The 22,383-nt window shown below is 43.1% G+C and overlaps 1 protein-coding gene across 1 annotated transcript in view; it reads right to left on the bottom strand.

Annotated features, from left to right (window-relative positions):
- Positions 1-22,383, bottom strand: part of SEPTIN8 (septin 8) — a 273,057-nt gene that overhangs the window by 17,175 nt on the left and 233,499 nt on the right. The window contains exons 6-7 of the mRNA XM_069244736.1: positions 3,430-3,526; positions 1,234-1,402 (exon numbers count right to left, since the gene is read on the bottom strand). Coding sequence (XP_069100837.1) covers positions 1,234-1,402; positions 3,430-3,526 — 266 coding nt within the window. The remainder of the gene's footprint in view (positions 1-1,233; positions 1,403-3,429; positions 3,527-22,383) is intronic.

Genomic DNA, 22,383 nt, shown 5'->3' with positions numbered 1-22,383 from the left:
TTAGGCGATTACTTGAACAGTGCTGTGTGAGTGTCGAAGAGTAGAAGCTCCTATGACAGCATATGGCGAAGTAAACTTTCAACCTCACTGATTATGAAGAAGAGCATGGCCACACGTAGTATCTATTCTGGAAGATGTATCTAAAAATAATGCTTTCTGAAGGAGCACCCCACATGGCCTCTCTGGCATTGGCTTATGAGCATACACACTTCTGAAAAGTAAGAACAACTATTGTGGCTCAGAAGGATTTAAACAAAGAAAGTTAGCTTACCAGGAGCGACAAACAAAACATTAAATCTCCTGGCTTTTGTAGTGGAACCTGGGAGTTTTAGCTCCAAAGGTATGAATCAGGAAGTGTTTTAATAAAGAGAACATAGGTTAACTGAATTCCTAATTTCCTTATCTGGCAACAATGTGCAATTGGGAGTGGACACTGGTACTCTTGGTCATTCCATATGTACTAAGACAATAAGTACTATTCTGGGAAGCTTTAGCAGTGCTAGGCCCTAGATTAAAGAGAAAAGTGTTTAAGCTGTTTTTTTTCAGAAATTATATTACAACTTTTCCTCATTAGTCTGATAAATAATTAATGAGTAAATTAAATTCCAGGAGTCACCCTTTTGACTAAAAAAAAAAGACAGAGCAAGAATATCTGTAACCTGCTCTTCATAGAAACTTCAGGTCAAGACTCCTCCTCATAAATGCCTCATCATGTAGCAGGTTATTTTCCACAACATGCATAGCCTCGAACAGGAGGCGATAGGTTTAGTGCCCTAGAAAATATCATAAATTAATAAACAGACTCGACTCCCTGAAGGCTTGTCCCAAATCTGATACCCATAAACTGTCTTCTAGAAAACACTAGGCATTATTGCAAAAAGGCTAACTGATTACTGCACCAATAAGAACATCTTGGTGCACATTTACAGAAAACAAGGTCTGAAGTTGTCAAAATTAAGTGTGCAAGAAATGAGTGAAGATTACATGTGCGAGTGCCTTCGATGGGTTCAGTCTTGACCAAGAAATTCCTACTTTTTCCCAATCACACCTAGCATAGAGAGTTTTCAATTAAATGTAACTCAATGACAGTAATCAATCGGTATATAGAAATCTGATATCTATGTGCATATTGTGTAACTTCTATTGTACTGCTATTTTGTGTTAGTTAAGGTGTAGGTATCTGCCACACCGGCCCCAAAATATACTTTTCCCAGTTCAATTTCACTATGTTACCTGAATGGCTGACTTTCTGGGTCTGTGTCTTTGAAGCCCATTTCTTCTAATTTACAACGTCTGTACAACTCGTAGTGACGGGTGTGAGTTTGTTCCCGGAGGTCCTCCATGTTGACTCGAATCAACATTTCCCGCAGTTTCACAAAATCACAGTGGCTCTCATTTTCAACTGTAAAACGAGAAAGAATTAGGTTAGAACAAATAATGTGGCACACCAATCATCTAACACAAAGACGAGGCAGCAGTGGTACAACAGATGTCGCACGCCTTCAGGTAGGCAAAGTTAACTAGGATGGATCAAAGTAAAATGCTCAACAGGTGAAGGCACTATGCTACCAACTTAGTGCCCCAAACAGTGGGAGATATCACCACATAAACATGAAACAATATAGCACCCAGAGCAGGGCAATATTAATCAAATTCTGGAATAAACATTGCATGTATCAACATATTTGCTGTTCGGACTGGATCAATCAGATTACTCTTAGTGACTTTTGATTAATATTGCTTTGCTCTGGGTGCTATATTGTTTCAATCATCCAACACCTCAAACATTGTAACATGGGAATCGAGGGACGCTTCAGAGGAATTAAACGAGTAGGGGTGATTTGTTTCGGAAAAGAAGAATGTATTTAGTTTTCAGGTGTTTTCATGAAGCAAGACTGCCTGTTCGGAAATGGTGAGAGAGTCTAGTACAAGCTAAGCAAGTGTACTACCTTCCTATTTGTAAGAAAAAGGATTACTGAAAGTTAAAAACTTGCATTCGCTCACAGATAAATAGATCCCATTTTTTAAACCCAGTGCAGTACCTATAACGTATAAGTAAGACAGAAGACAATGCTCTAAAACAGAGCATTATATTTCCGAAAATCCACACTTCATATATTTAATACACAATTAACTAAAATACTGTGTTGTCTAAAATGAAAGAATTCGATGTTTTCCCTCACAGTTCACATACTGCCACACTGGATGGTTTGAAATTCCATCTGCAGCCATTCACAGCAGCTGTATACTTCTTCCTATTCTAAGAGTCTCTTCTATTCTCACTAACAGAAAAGGCAAATAACTTCATGCGGTGCTGAAGCTGCTGTGCGTTAGTCTTGCACCACACACAGATAAGGAACACGAAAGGCAGACATCAATAAGCGGCAAGGGGTACACACAACTCTTAGGCAACTGAAAAAGGCACAAATGATGACCGAGTTAGAATTGTAGTAACTATCTGGGGATTTTTCCTGTAGTCCCTACTTCCCAAAGGCATGGTAACATTTTTGGATAAGTCCCAATCTGTATATTATGGAGACCTAATTACCACGAACCCAACAGAGTAGTGAGATGGCATCTGACCCATCAAATGAAAACTTGTCCGTGGACTGACGATCTGATGTGAAACTGCCCTGAAAAATCTCCTCAAAAGGGGAAATGCTTCCTAATCATATTTTCATGTTGCCTCCAGCATTCTTCAAGAATAACAGCTCCATTATAAAGGCAATAATAACTGGTATCGAATTTACTGCCTGACCACAGACGTTAGCACTGATTTTCTCACCTGAACTTTGGAGAGACGTGCATCTTTTATCCAAGTTGCTGAATGTAAGTAGCAACTTTGCGTGCGTTCGTGTATTTTTTTTTATTCTCTCTCTTCGATTCTATGTCGATTAAAGTTAATTCCTTACATTTACTATTGGGCTTTCGAAACCATGGGCCTATTCACAATGTCTTCATGGGTGGGAACAAACTGTGTGTATATTTTGTTTAGTACGTCTATCAAAATATATATCTACTAAGACATGAAATGACAGAACGTGCACACATGAATAAAACCAGTATATAAGTCCTTGATTACACACTGCTTCCAAGTGGTACACTGATGACAAGGTGCCTTTATGCTGAACTACTGATCATAATATTTGGTTTATGGATCAAAACACACATGGTCTGCTTACACAGCAATAATCTCGTTAAAACGCTCTGCGCTGAACTATGTCCCCTGCACGTTTCTTAATACACTCAAACATCATGGGCGCACATCAAACCTCTGTGAGTACCTATGGAATCAATAAATCACTGACGTCGCCCTCTTTGGAAATCCAACTTTTGAGGGGAGCAATGGAATACAAAGAGCGCAGAAGAGATACAAAGGCTGATGCAGATCTCAAGCTTTCCATTATCTTTTGTAATACTGTGAATTACCTTGTACAACGCCCCATGGGTATTGTCTGGCTCTCACCAGCTTGTTTCCCACCTTCACCTCTTCCGTGCTTCCCACGACAGCAAATGGAAGGTGTGCCTGAAAAATACACGCATCGCAAATTCAGACATGCATTCTTAAAACAGCAACACAATAATTGTTGTTTAACGTTTATGTAGCACAAAACCTACCATTATTATGGCATAGAAGATTTGATTTTTCAAATGAATTCTACGCAGTGATTGTTTTATACTGAAGCTCAGCAAGCTCTGACCAAACAGGAGGAAACAAATAATGCGGACAACGAAGCATGCAATTGTTAAGCAACAGACGGGATCTAGGTTCGCCTCTATGTACACACAGGGCCTGATTATGACCTTGGCGGAAGGGATACCCCGTCACAAACAAAACGGATATCCCACCAGCCATTTTACAATTTCCATAGGATTTAATAGAACATTTAATACGGCGGGTGGGATATCTGTCACGTTTGTGACCGAGTATCCCATCCGCCAAGGTCGTAATCAGATCCATGGTTAGTAAACAAGGGTTATAGATTATCAGCATGCCACAGAATTCTGTTGTATGTGTCTTACCAAAAGAAACGTCTGAGCGGCAGTGCTGTAGCCAAACCAGCCTCTTCAAGGCACAGGAAGCATGATTAATGTCCCTACATTGCTGTGGTTATTTTCATTTTGAAAATCGAACTGTCGCTCAAACATGAGGAGATAACAGCAAAGTCAAAGGCATATACGCAATTGTTGTAAATTCTAAATCAAATATATCCATGAAGGACAAAGATGTCACAAGTTTCTGAAAGGGGAGTCCCTGCCCCTAAAAATCAGTCTGCAGAGCAGGGAGGAAAAGTGGGTCAGTAAGGAATCAGCAGCTAGATATAATCTCTACCAGAATGGGCGTTACTGAAGGTAAGTAACTTGTGCACCTGATAGAGACTTCTACCTGCAGATTCCTTACCTCTGAATAGATACCAAAGCAGTACCATCTCCGGAGGTGGGTCTGCAAACCAACTTCAAATAAGAAAGCCTGTAGGACCAAACAGGCAAAGTGCCCGTTCCTATGGACCAGACAGCCCAGACAGTAGTGTTTGGTAAACATGAGCAGAGATGCCAACTTTGCCTCCTGACAGATGTCCAGAACCCAGAGCTCCATGTACTAACGCAGTGGTTGCAGGTTTAACTCGTGATCACTTCAGCAGAAAAGAGGCCATAGTGCAAAGCACCACTTTGTCAGAACAGATAGAAAGGTAGGAAGGCTTGAATGATAAGGCCTGCAAGCTCATTCACTCTGCCGCAAGATGTAATAGTCACAAGGAAGACTGTTTTCAATTTGAGAAGCCTGAGAGGACAATTGTGGAAGGGCTCAAAGGGAGCTCGCATCAAAAAGTCAGAACCAAATTCAGTTCTTATTGGGGCATAATGAATGGGGAAGGAGGGAAGAGATGAGTAAGAACTTTGATGAACCTATGTACAATAAGAGATTTAAACAAGGAAGGTTGATCAGACAACCACAAAAAGCAGAAATAGAAGACAAATATCCCTTAAGAGAGCTTAAAGCAGAGCCCTGCTGGGCAAGGGAAAGAATCAATAATAGGACCCCAGAAAGAGGGGCAAAAAGGGGGTCAACAGATTTGTCTGTGCACCATGCCACAAACTTCTTCTAATGAAAGTCATATCGTTTTGGTGGAGGGATGCCAAGATTTTCCTACATACTTCAGAAGGAAGGTCAAAAGCTGTCAACTGCCATCACTCTATCTCCACGCAAGAAGGCAGGACAGGTTCAGGTGAAGATCCCTCCTCTGCTGCTGTGACAGAATATTGTACTGAATGGGCAGTCTGATGGGAGGATAGATGAACATGCTTAGCAGTTCGGGATACTAGACTGTCATCAGTCTGGAGCTGCAAGGATCACTTGCGCCTGACTGTTTCTGACCTTCTTGAGAACCTTGAGGGAGGAGTGGCATGGGTGGAAAGACGTAGAAGAGACCGGAGTTCCACTGGAGAAACAGCAACTCCAAGAGATTGCCACCTTGAAAACTCCAACGCACAAAACTGCTGACAATGCAGGTTCTAGGCAGAGGTGAACAGATCTAACCAAAGCTCCTCACTGCTGGAAGAGACCTTGTGCCACCTCCGTTTGGAGGTACCATGATCTGCCAGGCATTTTCAGTTGAGTTTGTCAGCTCTGGCATTCAGAGAGCTAGCCAGATGTTAAACAAACAGGGATATGCCCTGCTGTTCCAGCCAAATCCAGAGGTGCAGAGCCTCCTGACAAAGAGTCCACGATCCTGCCCCGCCCTGCTTGTTGCAGTATCACTTGGTGGTAGTGTTGTCCGTGGACACTTGCACCATCCTTTCCTTGATAGATGGAAGAAAGGCTTCCAATACCTCTTGGATTGCACGGAGCGTCAGCATGTTGATGTGGAGTCCCACTTCCACTGGAGACCAGATTCCTCTGATCTCCACCTCTCCCAGATGTCCCCCAAACCCAGGAGGATAGTACCATTACTATCAGGTCGGGTTGGGACAGTAGAAGGAACTCCACCTGGCCAAATTGTAGTTCATTGCCCACCACTGCAGATCATTTGCAGTTCCCTCAGAGATCTGGACCATGTCGGAAAGATTCCCTTATGCTGCGCCCACAGGAACTTCAGGTCCCACTGCAGAGCCCATATATGCCATCTGGCATCTTTCACCAGTAGGATGCAGGAGGCCATCAGACCCAGCAGCCACAGAGTCATTCTCACCGAAATCCAGGATAGAGACTGAAACATCGGTACCATAGGCAGAATATCCTGGACCTGCCGCTCAAGAGGATAAACCAAAAACAAGCACTGTGTCCAGAACAGCTCCAGTGAAAGGGAGCATCGGAGAGGGAGTCAGCTGTAACTTCAGCACATTGATAGAAAACCCCAGCAACTAAGAAAGGTCCGCCATAGTGTGGAGGTAGGAGACAACAGCCTGGAGTAAGCTGGTCTTCAACAGGCAGTCATCGAAATAGGGTAAGTCTGACATCTCTGATGAGGTGCACATGACCTGCAACCACTGCAATCACCTTGGTGAGCAACCAAGGGGTGCTGATAATGCCAAAGGGGAGCACAGTGAATTGAAAGTGCTAATTGCCTACCATGAACAGCAAGTAAGATCTGTGGGCAGGCACGATGGGAATGTGAAAGTAAGAGTCCTGCAAGTCCAGTGCTACCATCCAGTCTCCTGGGTCTAGGGCAGACAAGACCTGAGCCAGCATGAGCATCTTGAACTTTTCTTGCTTGAGGATGAGATTGAGGGCTTGTAGGTCCAGGACAGGGCCAAGACCCTTGACTTTTTTGGGGACCAGAAAGTAGCGGGAATAGCAACCACAGCCTATTTCTGGCACTGGAACCCTCTCTATGGCTCCATTGGCCAAAAGATCTGCAACTTCCACACGGAGAAGGGAAAAATGACCCCTCATCATCTGATCGTAAGATGGTAGCATGGATGGAGGGGGCAGTCTCGAAGGGGAGGGAGTAGTCCCTACAGACTATCTGCAAAACCCACCTGTCTCAAGTGATGGGTTGCCAGTGAGGTAGGTGATGACAAATCCTGCTGCCAAACTGGCCCATAATGGGGGTGAAAAGTGTGGGGTGGAGGGGTTGGGGGGCAGACAAGGAGGGTTTAGAGGTTGCTGCAGAGGGAGACCTTTGGACTGACCAGACTGCTGACCACCTGACCCACAAGGTCAGTGGGTCCTGCTCCCTTGGCCACATGCGTGGCACAGTGGCTGGATGGGAAATGGCATTGTTGGCAACCCCTTCCGTAGCCGCAAAACGGTCGAAAGGTAAACTGTGGGGACACGAGGCGCTGCTGCAATGCCCAAGGACCTGGTGGTAGCACATTAATCCATGTAGCGCTCGAGCGCAGAGTTCACCTTGTCTCCAAAGAGACTGGTGTCATTAAAGGGTATGTCCTTCAAAGAAGCATGGACATCCCCTGAAAAGCCAGGCATCCTCAGCCAGACATGGTGCCTCAGGGCTACTGTCGTGGAAACCACTCTGCCTAGCAAGTCAGTCATGTCAAGTCCGCAATGAATTGTGAACTTTGCTGTGTCTCTCCCATTGGCAACAGCTCGGGCCTTCTCCGGGACCAGTGGCAGCGCAACTGTATCTCACAGCATGTGGGAATAACTGCCCAAAAGGTATGTGGTATTTACTCACCACAATGCAAGGCTGGCAGAAAAAACAACTTCTTCCCAAGTGAGTCGAACCTTTTGGATTCCCTATCCAGGGGAATGGTAGGGAATGCGCCTTGGGAAGTAGAGGCTTGGACCATCAAGCTCTCAGAGGGGAGGGGGGCGTTGCATCAGGAAACGTGGGTCCCCCGGTATGAGGCAATGACGGACAATCGCCCTGTTCAAAGGAGTCCATGTGATGAATTTGGACTAGGAACCCAAAAGGAGGTCAGTGAGGGCATCACTGAACGGAGCAGTGGTTCTTAGGTGGAAGCTCCCGGTTGCAGCACCTGTCAAGAGATTAGTCTTGACAGTCACTAAGGAAAGTTGAAGGTCCAGGACCTCAGCCACCCTCATCACCACCTTTGTAGAAGCTCCAACCACTGTAGCCATGGAAGGGATAGAAAACATGCCAGTATCTGGAGAAGTGTCCAGTCCGCTGGCTTCACCCAGTCCCCAATGGCAGTACATTTCTTGTTCGTAAGGCTGGTATTCTAAAGGGCCAGCGATGCCTCCCATTGTTCCCAGAGGAGTAGCCCAAAGAAACAGGGCTCAAGATCTGAGCAAGGAGGCAAAGCTCCTGCTACCACCGGAGTCGCGTTGGGTGACACCCATCTGACTCCGTGTTGGAGTTGCGTATTACTATGGGGACAGCAACGCCAGTGGCACCGGGGAAGGCCAAGGTGGTATGACCGGCACCAGTTCAGGTCTAGGACTGGATCCCTGAGAGCCAGAGTCACCTGCAGAGAACCCACGAGGGCCCCCTCCAACCCTGTAGGGTCAGAAGAAGCTCCACAGCAAGCTCGGGCTGTCCAAAAATTAGGAGCATAGCCTCATACAATTCTTTTAAGTGAGTAGCGGTTGCTCTGGCTCCTGAAAATCTGGGTAGGTGTGGAGTAGGCCCAGGCCCCGCAGCACAAGGTCTAGAATGTGGACTCTCCCTTGTTGCATAGGCCGAAGGACGAGGTGAAGTCGGCGAGTGCTTCAACTTCTTAGATTTCTTCTTGTACCTCGACTTACCCGATTGCCCCGAGGACTTCAAATGGGACAAAGACTTTGGGCTTGCGTGCCAGGCTGCCATAAGCTTGAGGAACTGTACCCTCTAAGCCTTCGGATGCATGACTTGGCACTCAGTGGGGAGCATACTGACACCCCCTACTGGTGCGAAGGGGTACTGCTCATAAAAATCTTCCAGATCCAGTCTGACAAGAATTCAAAGGTAAGGAATCTGCAGCCAGAAGTCTCTGTCAGATAGGTTATTTAGCTAAACTGTGATGCAAATGACATTATACTATAAGCAGAAGGCCTGCCTCACAATGTATTCTGTGCACCTAAATTCAAGATAGGTGTGCAAAAGATGCCTTTAACAAACATGCATTAACAATCCTCATCCAAAGAATCAGGGTTGCAATAATCCTGCATTTCTAAAGTGTAGTTATGAAGTTTGAAATTCTACCACTATATCACAATGATCACATTTGTCAATTTAAGATTGGGTACGGTGGGTTGGGGCTGTTTGAGTGGTCTATCTTGCAAACTTTGGTGAACTTGTTTGTTTGTGGGCATTCGTGTAACTATTGAATATTGTTCATGTCCCTTGAACCAAACAACTATTACCAAATTCTCCAGTTTTTTTAATTACAAGGCAAAAAAAAATCAGAGTGAAAACTAAGCATGTGGCATCCCAAGATAATGTCCCATCCCCTTAAACCAATCCATTAAATAAATCAGCCACTCGCTTTCCATTTGGAAGTACAAAAATATTTGTCTGGTATATCCTCTATCCCCTGGCAACTGCAGATATTTTTTGGCATAAATACAGACTCTTAAAACTGTAAGGCAATTTTAATCACACACTGTTAAAATTGCGAGCAGGGAAAAAGTTGAGGCTGAGGTGGACGGATGTATTTAAGGACATCAGACATAGGGGTGACCAGGAAATTGATTTGGACTGTGTGGAATGAGTTTCTGAATTCAGACTGGGATTCGCAGGTCTTGGCTCACTGCAGTAAATGCTCACCACCGGCATCCCCAGGGGTCAGCAGACCATAAATCTGAAATCGTGCAAAGCCAACTCAGTCTTTTATTCTTCAGAGATCAGTAAATTGAGTACCATTAAAGTGGATAACAGTAAAACGTATCACTCCTACACTTAGAAATGACCCACGTGTGGGAAGAAATGCTTATAAAAAAGTACTAATTTGCAAAACAACAAAAAAAGCACAGATACATAGTATGCCCAATGGGCAGAACGACTCAATCGGAGTCCTGTAAAAGTATCCTCCACAGGATTAATCAAAGACTGGGAAGGCCAGTTTGGATCATGCTTGAGGAACTGTGCAAGCAGTTTTCCTACTCAGTCACATCAGCTCGCAGGTCCGATGTGACACATTTAAAGTAATCAACTCTAACACGTCATCTTACTTGATAAGCAACATGAAGCGACCAAGTGGATTAAACAACAACCACAGCAGCGCCGTTGCCAAGCTTGGTGCTAAGATGAGGTGGCAATAGTGTTCTTCTAGAGCTGAAACATTCTCTTGATTCATACACGCGAGGTCCATCTGAGGTAGGATAGCCTTAAAGTCACACATCACTCTTTTCAGAGTAAGAACCTCTGAAGCTACTGTGTGGTGCTTCAGTTTGTTTGCTCTTTTTAGATAAAGGTTTTGCTATTATAACCTTGCTTGCTTGGGCTACCTGTAAACCTGAATTCCAGGGCTTCATTTTGGCGAGGATGTCTTGCTAGGAATATTTAGCCAAACAAACACCACCAAGCCACGTTTTGCAAGTTATTCATTGTGTTCGAGCACCTATGTGTGGACCTCCCAGGGCATGGCGCAACTAGAAGATAAAAAATGTATAATTGCTACTAAAGCCTTTTTTATTGAAAATGCTTTTAAATGATTGAGTCATGTTAGGCCCGCCTCATGCCCCTAATGATTTGGCTAAATCATTATTTGTTTTTGTTCCCCAATGTTTTATGCTCTAGAAGTTTGTTTATATTGGCACTATTTCCGATGGTCTGATATGTTAGCATTAAAGCGCCTAATGTGGAGTCGGGGCAGCGTTGTCCTGAAAACTAGAGGAGGAAATGTGTCCTTAAAGATACGATTTAAAATAGAATTCCAAATAGTAATCAATAAGGATTAGCTTTCTCTCAAAGAGGTTTGAAATCAGTAATTTAGAAGCCATGAAGGTTTAATAAAATATTAAATTGCAATTAAGAAAAAAATATATAGTCTCAAAATCGACTAGCTGAATAGCATTCAAATCATAAGCAATTAACAAGCATAAAGCTCAGAAATAAATGAACATATATGCAGCAGGAACCAAATCTAGAAAAATACTCTAGCTCCAAAATATGCAGCAAAGTCGTAGAAAATCGGGCAGCTTCCCTAGAGATCAAAGGTCTTCCTGTGGCACACCCCAAAAACGCATCCTTTTATAACATAATTAAGCAAAGAAAGCAAAGGCAAACGAACAGTCAGTATAGGTTGAGAAAATGTATCAATGTCTTTAAATCATAACGCAGCATTATCAAAATATCGTACAATAGCGCCATCCTATCACTATCCCCCGACATGAATAATCATGAATCTCATCTGACCTATTGTGGACATGTTAGCACAAACCTGGTTACATAATCAAAACGAGTCTTGTGAATGAATAGGCAGGAACAGACCTCGGAGAGCAACAATTTAACTAAAGAACTTCCTCCGATGCTCTCCAATGGCATTGGGTCAACACAAAGCACCAGTGCACATTCGTCTGCGTTCAGTGTCAAACAGAAATGAAAACAAGACCATTTCTAAATCCAAGATGGAGTCGAGTCCTAATTGAGGTCTGGTTCATCCTACGTCAAGGAAACCATTCTATACATCTTAGTTTGTTGTTTCAATGGCAAAATGTCGATATTAACAAGCACATATTACTTATACCAAAGATTAACAGCAAGATTCCTATTGCTATTTTTAGTTTTGTAAGGGTTTAAAGTAGCCAAATGGTGGGAATGAGATCCCAAAACAGCACAGAGATCTAGATTTCACAAGGTTTACTAAAGTTTGACATACTCAAAACACTGCAATAGCCACACCCACATAAGATGTGCAACAGACTGTACAAAATTAGCCTGAAAGCCAGAGAAACCCAGCTCCCACTAGCTTAAGCAATGGAAAAAATGATTTCCAGGTGGTTAAATGGCTATGCCACAATTATTAAAACTGTGACTTTGAAGTGCAGGGCTTGAATTTATGCGGTAAGAGAAAGGCGCTTTTACAGGAGATGTTTATCAAAAGGGTTGATGCATCTTTTGACTGATGGTGTTCACAGGTTCAAATGCAAGTTTTGCCCCGGGCAGTATCATTCTACAGCACACTACAAGGGCAAGAGTATGCCTATTCTATATCAGATGGGGATCTCCTTTGTCTTTGACCAGGTCTGCAGAGACAGCGATGGGAGGCTTTTGGGATTAGCTTCAGAATATACCTTCACAATTTTGCTATGGCCCAGAGTCCGAGCAGGCGCCTTTTACACGCCACTGTTTGCAATTAAAGCCACCAGCGGATGGGGTAGGGTTTAGGGGAATTTCACAGGGGGGGGGGAGGTAATTTTAAAGCAGGACTAGCCCCAAAACATCCATTGGAGCCTTCTTTCCCGAGGCATAAGCCCATGGCTCAGGATTGTTGACAACATGCAAGATCTCGTTCTTAGTGATGTCTGTCGAGTTCACTGTTCTGACAAAAGGGATTACGTAATGTTTTCCACTGCACATGGATACCAGTTGCTTAAAGATAACTTTCTGGACTCACCCTCACTGCAATAACTGGCCCTGTAGGTGGCAAATGGTAGCCAAGTTCTTTCAGACCGTGCACCAGTTGCTATGAAGTTGAGACTTGTACACCACGTTCGACAACCGTCCCAGGTGTGAAGGACAAAGTTGCTTTCTGTGGCCCTCTACTTATGAACAACATTGCAGAGGCTCTGCTGAATTAGGTAACTGAAAATGTGACCAGGGGAATGTCCTAGCCGAGGACAGGGGAAGAAGCAAAAGCTGTACTAAGAGGGAGTGCTTATAGCTCATAACACTGCTTTCCAAAGGTTGGCCAAAAATAGACAAGTAGATTTGGCATCATCAGATACCTCACAACTAGAAGCACTACACAAGGGTACCAGCTACAGACAAACGTATTGTTATGCCAGAGGCGAACTTGAGGCCCTCCTCACGAAGAATGCTTCTAGTCAATCACTTGAAATGTATCACAAATATTATGAAAAAATTACAAAGCAGTTGGACTATTAGCGAGCAAGATAAAAAAACGGCAGAGGCCCAGAGATCTATTCACTCAGTCCTCAGCGACCAGAGAGAGACCCAGTCCTTGGTCCAGTTATTCTTGGATGCTTTTGTTGAATTTTACACCCTCCTGTATCGGGGTAGAACAACACAATCCTGTGAAAAAAGACGAGCATTTGGGCTGATGTTAACTTCTCACCACTCTCCCCAGACACATTTACTGGACTGGAAGATGCAATATTAAAGAAGAAGTCAGGTGTGCCATTTCTGAACTGGCAAGTAATAAGGTGTTGGTAGTCTATTGCTTTAGGACTCCCTTTTTATAAGGTGTTCAACAGTTTACTGCCCCTACTACGAATAAAGTAGTTACACACAATATGATGGCGCTCACAGTTACTCATGCTATGCGACTTCTACAGACAGAATGCCCTGCTGAAAAGTTATGTTTAATTTGTTATCAAGTGCTACACTATCAGACTTCACAACCTCTGGCCAGCCCTAATCTCCCCATATCAACTCTGTTTAGTAAAGAGACGCAGACTGGAAAAAATGTGAGACTTATCCCTAATGTTTGGAATAGAGTCACTGTAGAAAATATTCAGATGGCCCTTCTCTCACAGGATGCACAGGAGTTAATTAACATGGTGGACTGGACTGGATTTTCCTCTATAAAATGCCAGCAAATGCTGGCTAGGAACCCAAACTGCTCTCCCTCAACAGAGTCAAATTTGTCAAATCGCCATAAAACAAAATTCCTTTGTCTTTTCCACTCCTAAAAGTACCGCTAATAAGGATAACACAAGTGTACCTGTTTCCACGAATTAATTTGTGCCCTCTTGGTGAAGTTGGTGGTCCAGAAAATGATGTGTAATACCAATATTCTAGGCCTTCGCACCGAATTTAACAATGTCAAGGTGGCATAATATGCTTCTGACAGACCCTAAAAAATGGATTCTGGCACTGTCCGATGAACCAAAGCATTTTTACCATGCTTGGGATTCAAAATTAACTACCAAAAGGTCAAAGACATGGAAGTAGTCTCTAGCCAAGAAGCGAGCAGGGAAACCTAGAGAAGGGAGGGACTCCACTGGATGCCACATAGGACTGAATTTTTGGGAGTTACTTTCCCTCTTAGTGCTGACAACACATACTGTGGCAATATCCCATATTTACCACATTCCCTTTACAAAGGCTTCTAATGTGAGGGAAAGCTAAAGATGTTGATAGAGAGGATAACTTGCAGTCACAATGAACTTCATGCCCAGGCCACTGCCTAGGACATTTCAGGTAATATTTCCATAGAAGACTCTGGAAATAATTCAAAGACAGTTCTGGAATCTCATCTGGAATAATTTGGCACCTCATGTAGGCAAATCAGTATTATTAAAAACACCCTAAGAGGATGGCATGAGTGTCACACTTGTAGGTAGCTATATCATGGGCTCAGAATTGAAACCAGCATTAAACTGGACCATCTTGTCTTTAATGGTTATCACAAAGAGGTCAGGATAAGCTGTGATCCATTATATTCTCTTCAAAAATCACTCTAGATATTGGAACAAAGAGGGTAGGAGGCGCTACGCCCACCTCCCATTCTCCTCTAGCACCAATAGAGGACAGGCCGGACTTTCAACCGAGCATAACAGATAAGAAACTTCATAAACTGGTGAATGGGTGGATGGTGCCCCTCCAACTTTGGGAGCCGGCTATGGTACATTTAATAGTAGGGAACTATGCTCTGCAAATTATTGGGCGAGGACAGGGGACAGTGCTCTAATAAAAGCAGCTCCCACACTACTAGACACTATAGGAAGGAGTAAAGCTGGGGAACAGCTGGGAAACTACAAGAATGGAAGTCTTTATTTAGGGAGAGTGATGGTGCAAGACATCTCCCACTTTAAGAAGCATCATAGCAATCAACCAATAAATATGAGGGGATTAGCGAAAGGTGTGCACACTGATTTACATGCTTGAATTAACATTTGACAAAAGGTGGCTAAATCTTCTATCTGCGCCCAATTCAAAGAAAGGGCTTATAAAGCAATGTTGAGCACATTGGTGAGGCTAAACACCATGTATGTGGTGTTGCGAGTGTTGCATAGGGATGTGGTGGCTCAGGCACATTAAACCATATGTGGTGGTATTGTGGCCAGGTTCAAATACTATTTAAGGAAGGTTTATTTCCTATCAAAGATACTGCAAATACTGAATGGTTGATGAGAGCCTCTAAATTATACTGCTTGGAGGTCTTAATCTGGGAAACAAGAATCGGCCTTTGCAGGCAAACTAATCACTAGGTTGCTTCTGGTACACAAACTGACAATCGCCTGAAGTGGAAAGCCTCCTACCCAAGCATGGGGTTGTGGTGGTCAACGTTCTGGCACATACTGCTATAGAAAAATTGTTGTCAACAGTTAGAGAGGCTGCAACTATTCAAGAGTGTGTTCCCCTTCGACACCCACATAAACATTCTGTTTTGCACGGCTGCCATCTTAAATGTGTGATTCTTGGTGTTACTATTGGCCCATGAAGATTAGTAGATTTGATTGGCAGGTTAAGGGCTTTGCCCTTCAGCCTCATGCCTTTTATGTTCTTGAGCCATGTACATAGTTCTAATGGTAATCAAGAATACTATTTTTCTATCACCCTCTTCTCTCCCCCCTCGATTCTTGCCACCATTTGCTAAATGGTGTCATGGCACTGCGGCCACTACCTCACCTTATGCTTAAATATGTATTTGTCAATGCTGAAACTCTGGTGGAGTTACCCAAGTTACTTCTGAGATATGTACTTCTGGTAAAAAGTTAAACTAAGTTATTTAAAAAAAAAAAAAAAGAAAGTGGAGTATTACCTGGGAAAGATACTAGACTCTTATTTCTTGCCCCCAGATCCTCAGACTCTTCTGGCTAATAAAGAATCCGCAGAAAAATCATCCCGTTTCAACAGGCAGTGGCTGAAGACACTTCATAGCTTCCGAGAATTCATTTCTGAATCTCTCTTACCTGAAGGATGCTTCCCCGGCAGGACGGGCCACAGGCCCCATGACATAAGTGGTGCTGGTGCTAGCCTTCTTACTTTGATTGCTATGTCTCCTTGATTCTTATTTTACTTCTTGAAATCAGAGACAAAACTGTAAGCGCTAGAGCCGGAACCAGAGCAGTGCGGGTGTGGAAACTGATCGCTTCTTCCAAAAGTTACTCTTTCTGTACCAGAGTTCTGGTTTCTAAGGTGACTGGTAATTCTGATGCCACCGGAGCCTTGGGGTATAAGCCTGGTGTTGAGTTTGAGACCAACTTCTTCTAAGACTAGAGGCACTTTCTAGGAGCTGAATAAAATCATATTTGGAATCATCGCGTTCCAGTCGTCGTTCTTTGGAGCACAGGTCAGGAGAGAGGGATTTAGCTATGTAGGGCCCATTCTTGTTTAATGTATTATTTTGATTGGTTCATTAAAAGATTTAAACACATTTTAAAAACACGTTTTTACATGTCTGCGTCCTAAAACCAGTAGCAAGACTTTCAATTATTTGGCAACACATCTATAACAATGTCACCATTAATCTGAACATCATTTTTGCTTATTCATCCAGTCCGCCAACCTCTTTCATTTTATGTATTACAACTCGAGCGACAGACACAAACTCTTCCTAGATCAATGCATTCTTGGAGATCCTCCTCGCACCAGAGTAGAGGAGGGTCTTAAGAATGTATCCACATGTCCATACTCGTGCAATTTGCAGTAGACTGAATAATTCATTTTTTCAGTAGGATAACAAGTCTGTGTTAGCAACACAATCCCTAACGTATAGATTCAAGACTTATTTTCTTTAATTCATATTTAGAAGCCATCTGTCCCAAACTGCTCATTTCGCCACAGACTAGAAACACAGCCAAAGTAAAGAACGCACGGCACATCCTGAGCGCAGCAGAAATGATATTGCCATGCAAGGGTGCCAGCCAATGCAAGTCTCCACAAGAATCCAGGCCTATTTGCAGCTTAAATCCCTCCAGGAGCACAGATGTTTCTTCAGCTACAGGGCATGCCTGATTCTATGGAATCAAAACTAAGTTTGAAGGTTGTAAACTATACCTCTGTCACATGTTACAATAAAGTACTTTGGCATCATATTTAATTCAAGGCCAATGTAATTGTAGTGAAACTGCTATAGGTCATTTTCAATATGGCTGGCCCTACTATCCTTGGCCTAGAAGTGGACGAGCCACTGAAAGATGCGACTCTGGCTCAGCTTGAGGTCTTCTTGGGCCTTCAAGCTCAACGAGTCAAGTTTTCCTGTGGCTTTCGGCTGCCACCCACATTCTAAATTCATATGCTAAGAATCTAAGATAAAGCATTACCCTCTGATGTAAAAGAGGAGAGAGAACTGCACAATGTTAAAATAGAAAAACTGTGATCAATCTTGGCTTGCCCGTTTAACCAGATTATGTGATACTAGGCAATTATGTCACAACTCTCCTCTTTCGTCACCATTAGATGAGAGCCCCTTCAAATATGTCAATTCACGATGTGTGCTGTGAAAAAATGTCTCGTGTTAGATTAACTATAATGTTGATCCCCGGGTAATAAGAACCTAGGCCACATTTAGGGCACACATGACAAGTGACTTGCGTGTTAGCTCACTAACAGCATTGTCGAGGGAATGCTTCCAAGTTTTAAGTTCTTGTAATAAACCTTTTAATGCAGCGATATTAGCTGTTGTACAAAGGTAAAAAGTTTCTGCATGATAAAGAAATACATTTTTTTTCAATACTGAAGAGGCTTAATCCTATTTTTTCATGATGCTAGTTGCACGATTCACATGCTAAAGCTAAACAATTTAATGGCTTAGCTTGTGCACAGACCGTTAGAGCCAAACCAGATCCTTGGCTCGGCTATCTCCGATAGTGTGTTGGCTCGCCTACCTACATCCTAGACTCCAGCAAAGTCTGCTAAGACAGCAGATTGGCTAAAGCACTGTAAGTATTTCTTTTTAATATGACTTCTGGTTTTGTGGACCTAAAGTACCAGCTGAACTTTGGTTCTCTTACACCCAGTGAGAGTAACAACTACTATGTGATGGCTCTGGGCTTTAGTCATGAGGGGTTGAGGCCAGGGTGTACCTCTAGGCAACTGTCATGGTATTGAATCTAGTCCCGTACGAAGAACAAGGCACGCATATGCACTCCTGATAGTTTAGTTGCAAATTACCTGGTTAGCTCAAGACTGGCTGTCAGATCACCTATGTGAAATCCAAGCAGCACAGGGGCGAGTAGAGCCTGTTAGCACTTAACCACCTGAGACAGAGATCCTGCTTCCTTTAAACTAACCTCTGCTCATGAGACAGTAAATAGTTTACAAGTTTCATGAATGAGTCAAAGTATGGCTCGAGATTATGCCATGTTTTCTCACAACTTGGATTGGTCAATTTATCAAAGGCTGTCTCTTAATTGAAATATGGATTATTGGAATGTGCACCTTAAGTCCAATAAACTTAACTTCCCATCTTGGATGTTACTCGTGTTAGAGATCTGTATTCCGTTGATGAAAAAAAAAAACAGTGGCCCAGGTTCGTCATTGCAGAGCACTAGAATGAAATGTAATACTTCTTCAGAGCTATGTGGTACAGGACTTGGCAGGGTCGGCTAAGTGGTATTGTGGGCAAAACATGACAAATTGTATAGCCTGGCTGTGTGTTCCACTCATCCAGCAAAGTCAAAGAGGCTACACAGGAAACCATACCATTTTTGGGTTGAAGCCAGCCAGACAGCACAGCTGTCCGACTGTGAAGGAATTGCTAGGGGTATGTCCACAGCTGATCTAGAAAGCAACCCCGCCCATTCCCTTCACTAGCTTTCAGTTACTGATCAAATTTGATCGCTATAGAAGAACAAAAAACAATTGTGTTATTTTGAAGAAGTGCTCATGCTTGGAAGAAAATGATGCAGCCAGCTGCCAAGGTTGTTTTCATGTTTATTTGCCATGCTGCACAGCACCAGGGATGCCAGGCGGATGACAAAAAGCATTGGCCAAGCCAATAGGTACCAAAGGCATGACCTATGGGACCTCCTGGCTTTCCTAATACTTGTTTTGTACATGCAAAGGGGATTTTTTAATCGTTTATCATTTTACTTACATTCTCGGACTGTAATCTTTTTTTAAATTAGCTGGATGATGTGCAACAGGTAAGTGTAAACCAGTTGTGCTTTCTCAGTGCCCCGCTTAGCCCTGCCCAAAGGGCACATGGCACAGAGGTCGTTCAGATACAAAGCCTGCAATTCTGAAATCAGCGTTGAACAGCTGACTGAATCCACGCCAGTGTCTCGAGGCCTTTGTCATGTGTCTGCTATGAATACTTTGGAGCTTGCATGAATGCCCTACTCGTGACAGATGTTCCCGCTGAGACCCTTTTGTAAAGCTACGACGTTATCAGCTACATCGTTTTAATTAAGGAAAACTTTCTGTCCAAACACACAATCTTCATTTCACTGACCGAGATAATTAGCGGGATTACATGTACTTACTAAGGGCCTAGGCAGCCGAAAGACGCAAAAACGAGATAAGGCAGCAGAGGGCGCACGCCTCTTCTCAGCAGTCCGACAACAGAGGGTGTGCATCGGCTCCCTCTCCTCAACAGAAGAATTCTGGGGGTTCGCCGATGACCAGTGCCTCACATCCAAAGACTGTAGAGTTAAAGCCCTCGTATTACTCCAGCGGTTCAGATACCCTGAGATCCGAAGTAGGTTTGCGTCAGAACTGCTGGCGCTCAGACAGCGGCAGCATTTACCAAAACGGAATCCAGTGCGAAAGGTAACCAGGACTGGCAAAGCCAACAGATGTGGTGTTTATTGGTAACCGCTGACCGACTGTGTGTGTTGCAACCAGATTTCCTCGAAACAAAATACTTTACCGAAGAGACGTCTTGGGCTACAAAAACACAGACCCGTGTGCTGAGTTCCCGCTGTAAACTCTTAAAGAATGTTATTAAAATGAGTTAGAAGACGACGGTGGTAGTGTAGTTATTGAACTTACAAAGTACAGACCGCAAAATACGCACAGTAAATGCCTTTGACAAAGGGTCTGCATTCCGGCTACATCTTTAAAAAAAAACCCTATGGCACTGCCCCATTCATTTGGTAGACAGAAAGCATCAAACCCAACAACATGTTGTCATGACAGCATAGTAAAAGAAATGAGTGTGCAAGGGCAATTACTCAATAGCACTGTGCCTTTATGAGAGCATCCAAAAATGAAAGCACTTCCTAAACAAAAACTAAAACATAAATGAGCATTTAAAACCTCACTTTTTCAGAAAAGTGCATAATAAGAGCACATCCGGACTCTTAATTTGAAGCTACAAATTAAGACGTCTGAGAAGGCTGAACTGTGCAGACACTTGATCTACATCTGGTACACAAAAAACAGGCCTGGCTCCTGCCTTTAACATAGACCGCGTCACTAAAACAAAGAGGGCAAAAGTAGCGTCAGCAGTGAAGTCTAGAAAGCCACCATAATTTAATGAGGTTTTATTATTTGCACAGTCCCAGCTCAGTTTGTCTATCTTTTGACCCGACGCATGGATGAGAACACGCGATCTTAGTCAGTTATGTAATACTTTGGGCGGGGAAAGCCGCAGCTGGATTTGGGATGAGCACAGGGATTACTTGAACCGAAGCACGTTGGCAGGAGTAGCCAAAGTATCTAATCCTGGAGAAACAGCGACAACAAAAAATCCAGGCTGTAGTGCTACAAACAGAAAACGTCCCACAGTGCGGATGAGACACTTCCAACTAATTAACAGCGCTTTGATGAAAGATCTACAACACATTTCAAAGAATCCATTTTACGGACCTCTTCCAAAGAATATTAAATCCTGGAAAGACAGGTCAGCGAAGATATGCTAGTGTGGCTGTGAGCAGTTAGGATGCAGAAACGAGTTCCGATTGAGCCATCATGGGCCCATCTGAAATCCCAGGGGCACTTTGGCTCTCTCTGGGGAAGCCTAATGCAGTCCAGCCTTCCTGCCCTCAATTCTGTATTTAGGCAATGCCACAGTCTTCGTTAGATAAGGTAGTCTACTGGTCCTTCTCCCTTGAACAATTCACATAGCTACACTAGGAGTACGCTAAACTCTTCGATTCCTTGCTAACTGATGTACACTCGCATGCAAGTTGAACTAAAATGCTGGATGAGGCTTACTTTATCCAGAAATCTCATCTAGAATAGTCTAAAATAACTAATAATCTCAATAGGACTACCCTTACTCACACTAACTTTCTGCTTCTGTGCCTTGACCCAAGCTAACACAAACATTACTTTTTATCATATATTGCTTCGGTTACGAACACACTCACAAGAAACTACATTGAATAAAACGACAGTAAACAATGATCTCTTTGACTGGTGTACACAATAGCGAAGAATGTACATGAATCAGTTTTTTTATTTTTCCAACAACATAGAAAACACTCTCCCCGGTCATCAGTATGAAAACTGTCAGTTTATATTCATAATGATAAAAAGCAATCAAGGGTTAGACATAAATTGGCTTGTATTTGCAAAGTTGATGTAACACGAAGTTGCATGCTTTCCAAAAGGAAAATGGTCATTGACAATTTACAAAGGGGCATATTGAATCCTTGGGATCGTACTAGGCCACAAATCAATGGTTTGTAATCACATCTGCAACGAGTGCTGCCCTAAATCACTGAAGTTAGAAGGAGGCACACCACGGACAGCTTCCACTAAATATGGCCGAACTGGCAGGCTGGTATAGCACAAAGTGGTCCCGAGCCTTGCTGCCTTCTCCCTAAATACCAATTTCCCAACACAAGACTAAGATTTGTAGGTCTGGTCTGAGACAGCACATGCGCTATTGCTTCCAAAATGTTAAAAGGGTTTCCAACCTCTTTGTTTATTACTATTGGTTGGCTTGATTGTCAATCATTTCCTTCTTTTTCATTGGTAGCTGGTTTCATTTTATTGGTTTTGCTACCGACCCCTTTAGGAGGATTTTAGTTTTACCTTCCTTAGATTCAACACACACACACACACACCAAAGCACTACGCCCCCCCTCTTGTTCGTCACAGTTCATTACATACATAAGTAGAGATGCCACAACTTTTCTTTCTGTATGGAGTAGCAGAAGTTGTATTGGGATTGCAAAGTAATAAATGAAGATTAAAACACACTCTCCTGTCTTCGACCTAACTAAAATAGGAAGCCTTGGAACGTCTAGGACGTACCTTTTGAGCAGGAAGTCGCTTTTATTTTTTACGCAGCTACAAAGTCACGCCTTTCCTTTTCAGCTGTCCATACACAGTTTGTGCTTTTTATTTAATAACTGGCCCTTTTCGCTTTCTTTATGGACTTTATTTTTTATTTTTAGCGTGTTTTATCATTTATACAGTGTATTACTAACGGTGCAAAAATGGTTTAAGGGGT

Source organism: Pleurodeles waltl, chromosome 7 (assembly GCF_031143425.1).
Source record: "Pleurodeles waltl isolate 20211129_DDA chromosome 7, aPleWal1.hap1.20221129, whole genome shotgun sequence".
NCBI lineage: Eukaryota > Metazoa > Chordata > Amphibia > Caudata > Salamandridae > Pleurodeles > Pleurodeles waltl.
Note: the sequence above shows the minus strand (reverse complement) of the source record. Positions and strands in the feature narration are given on the sequence as shown.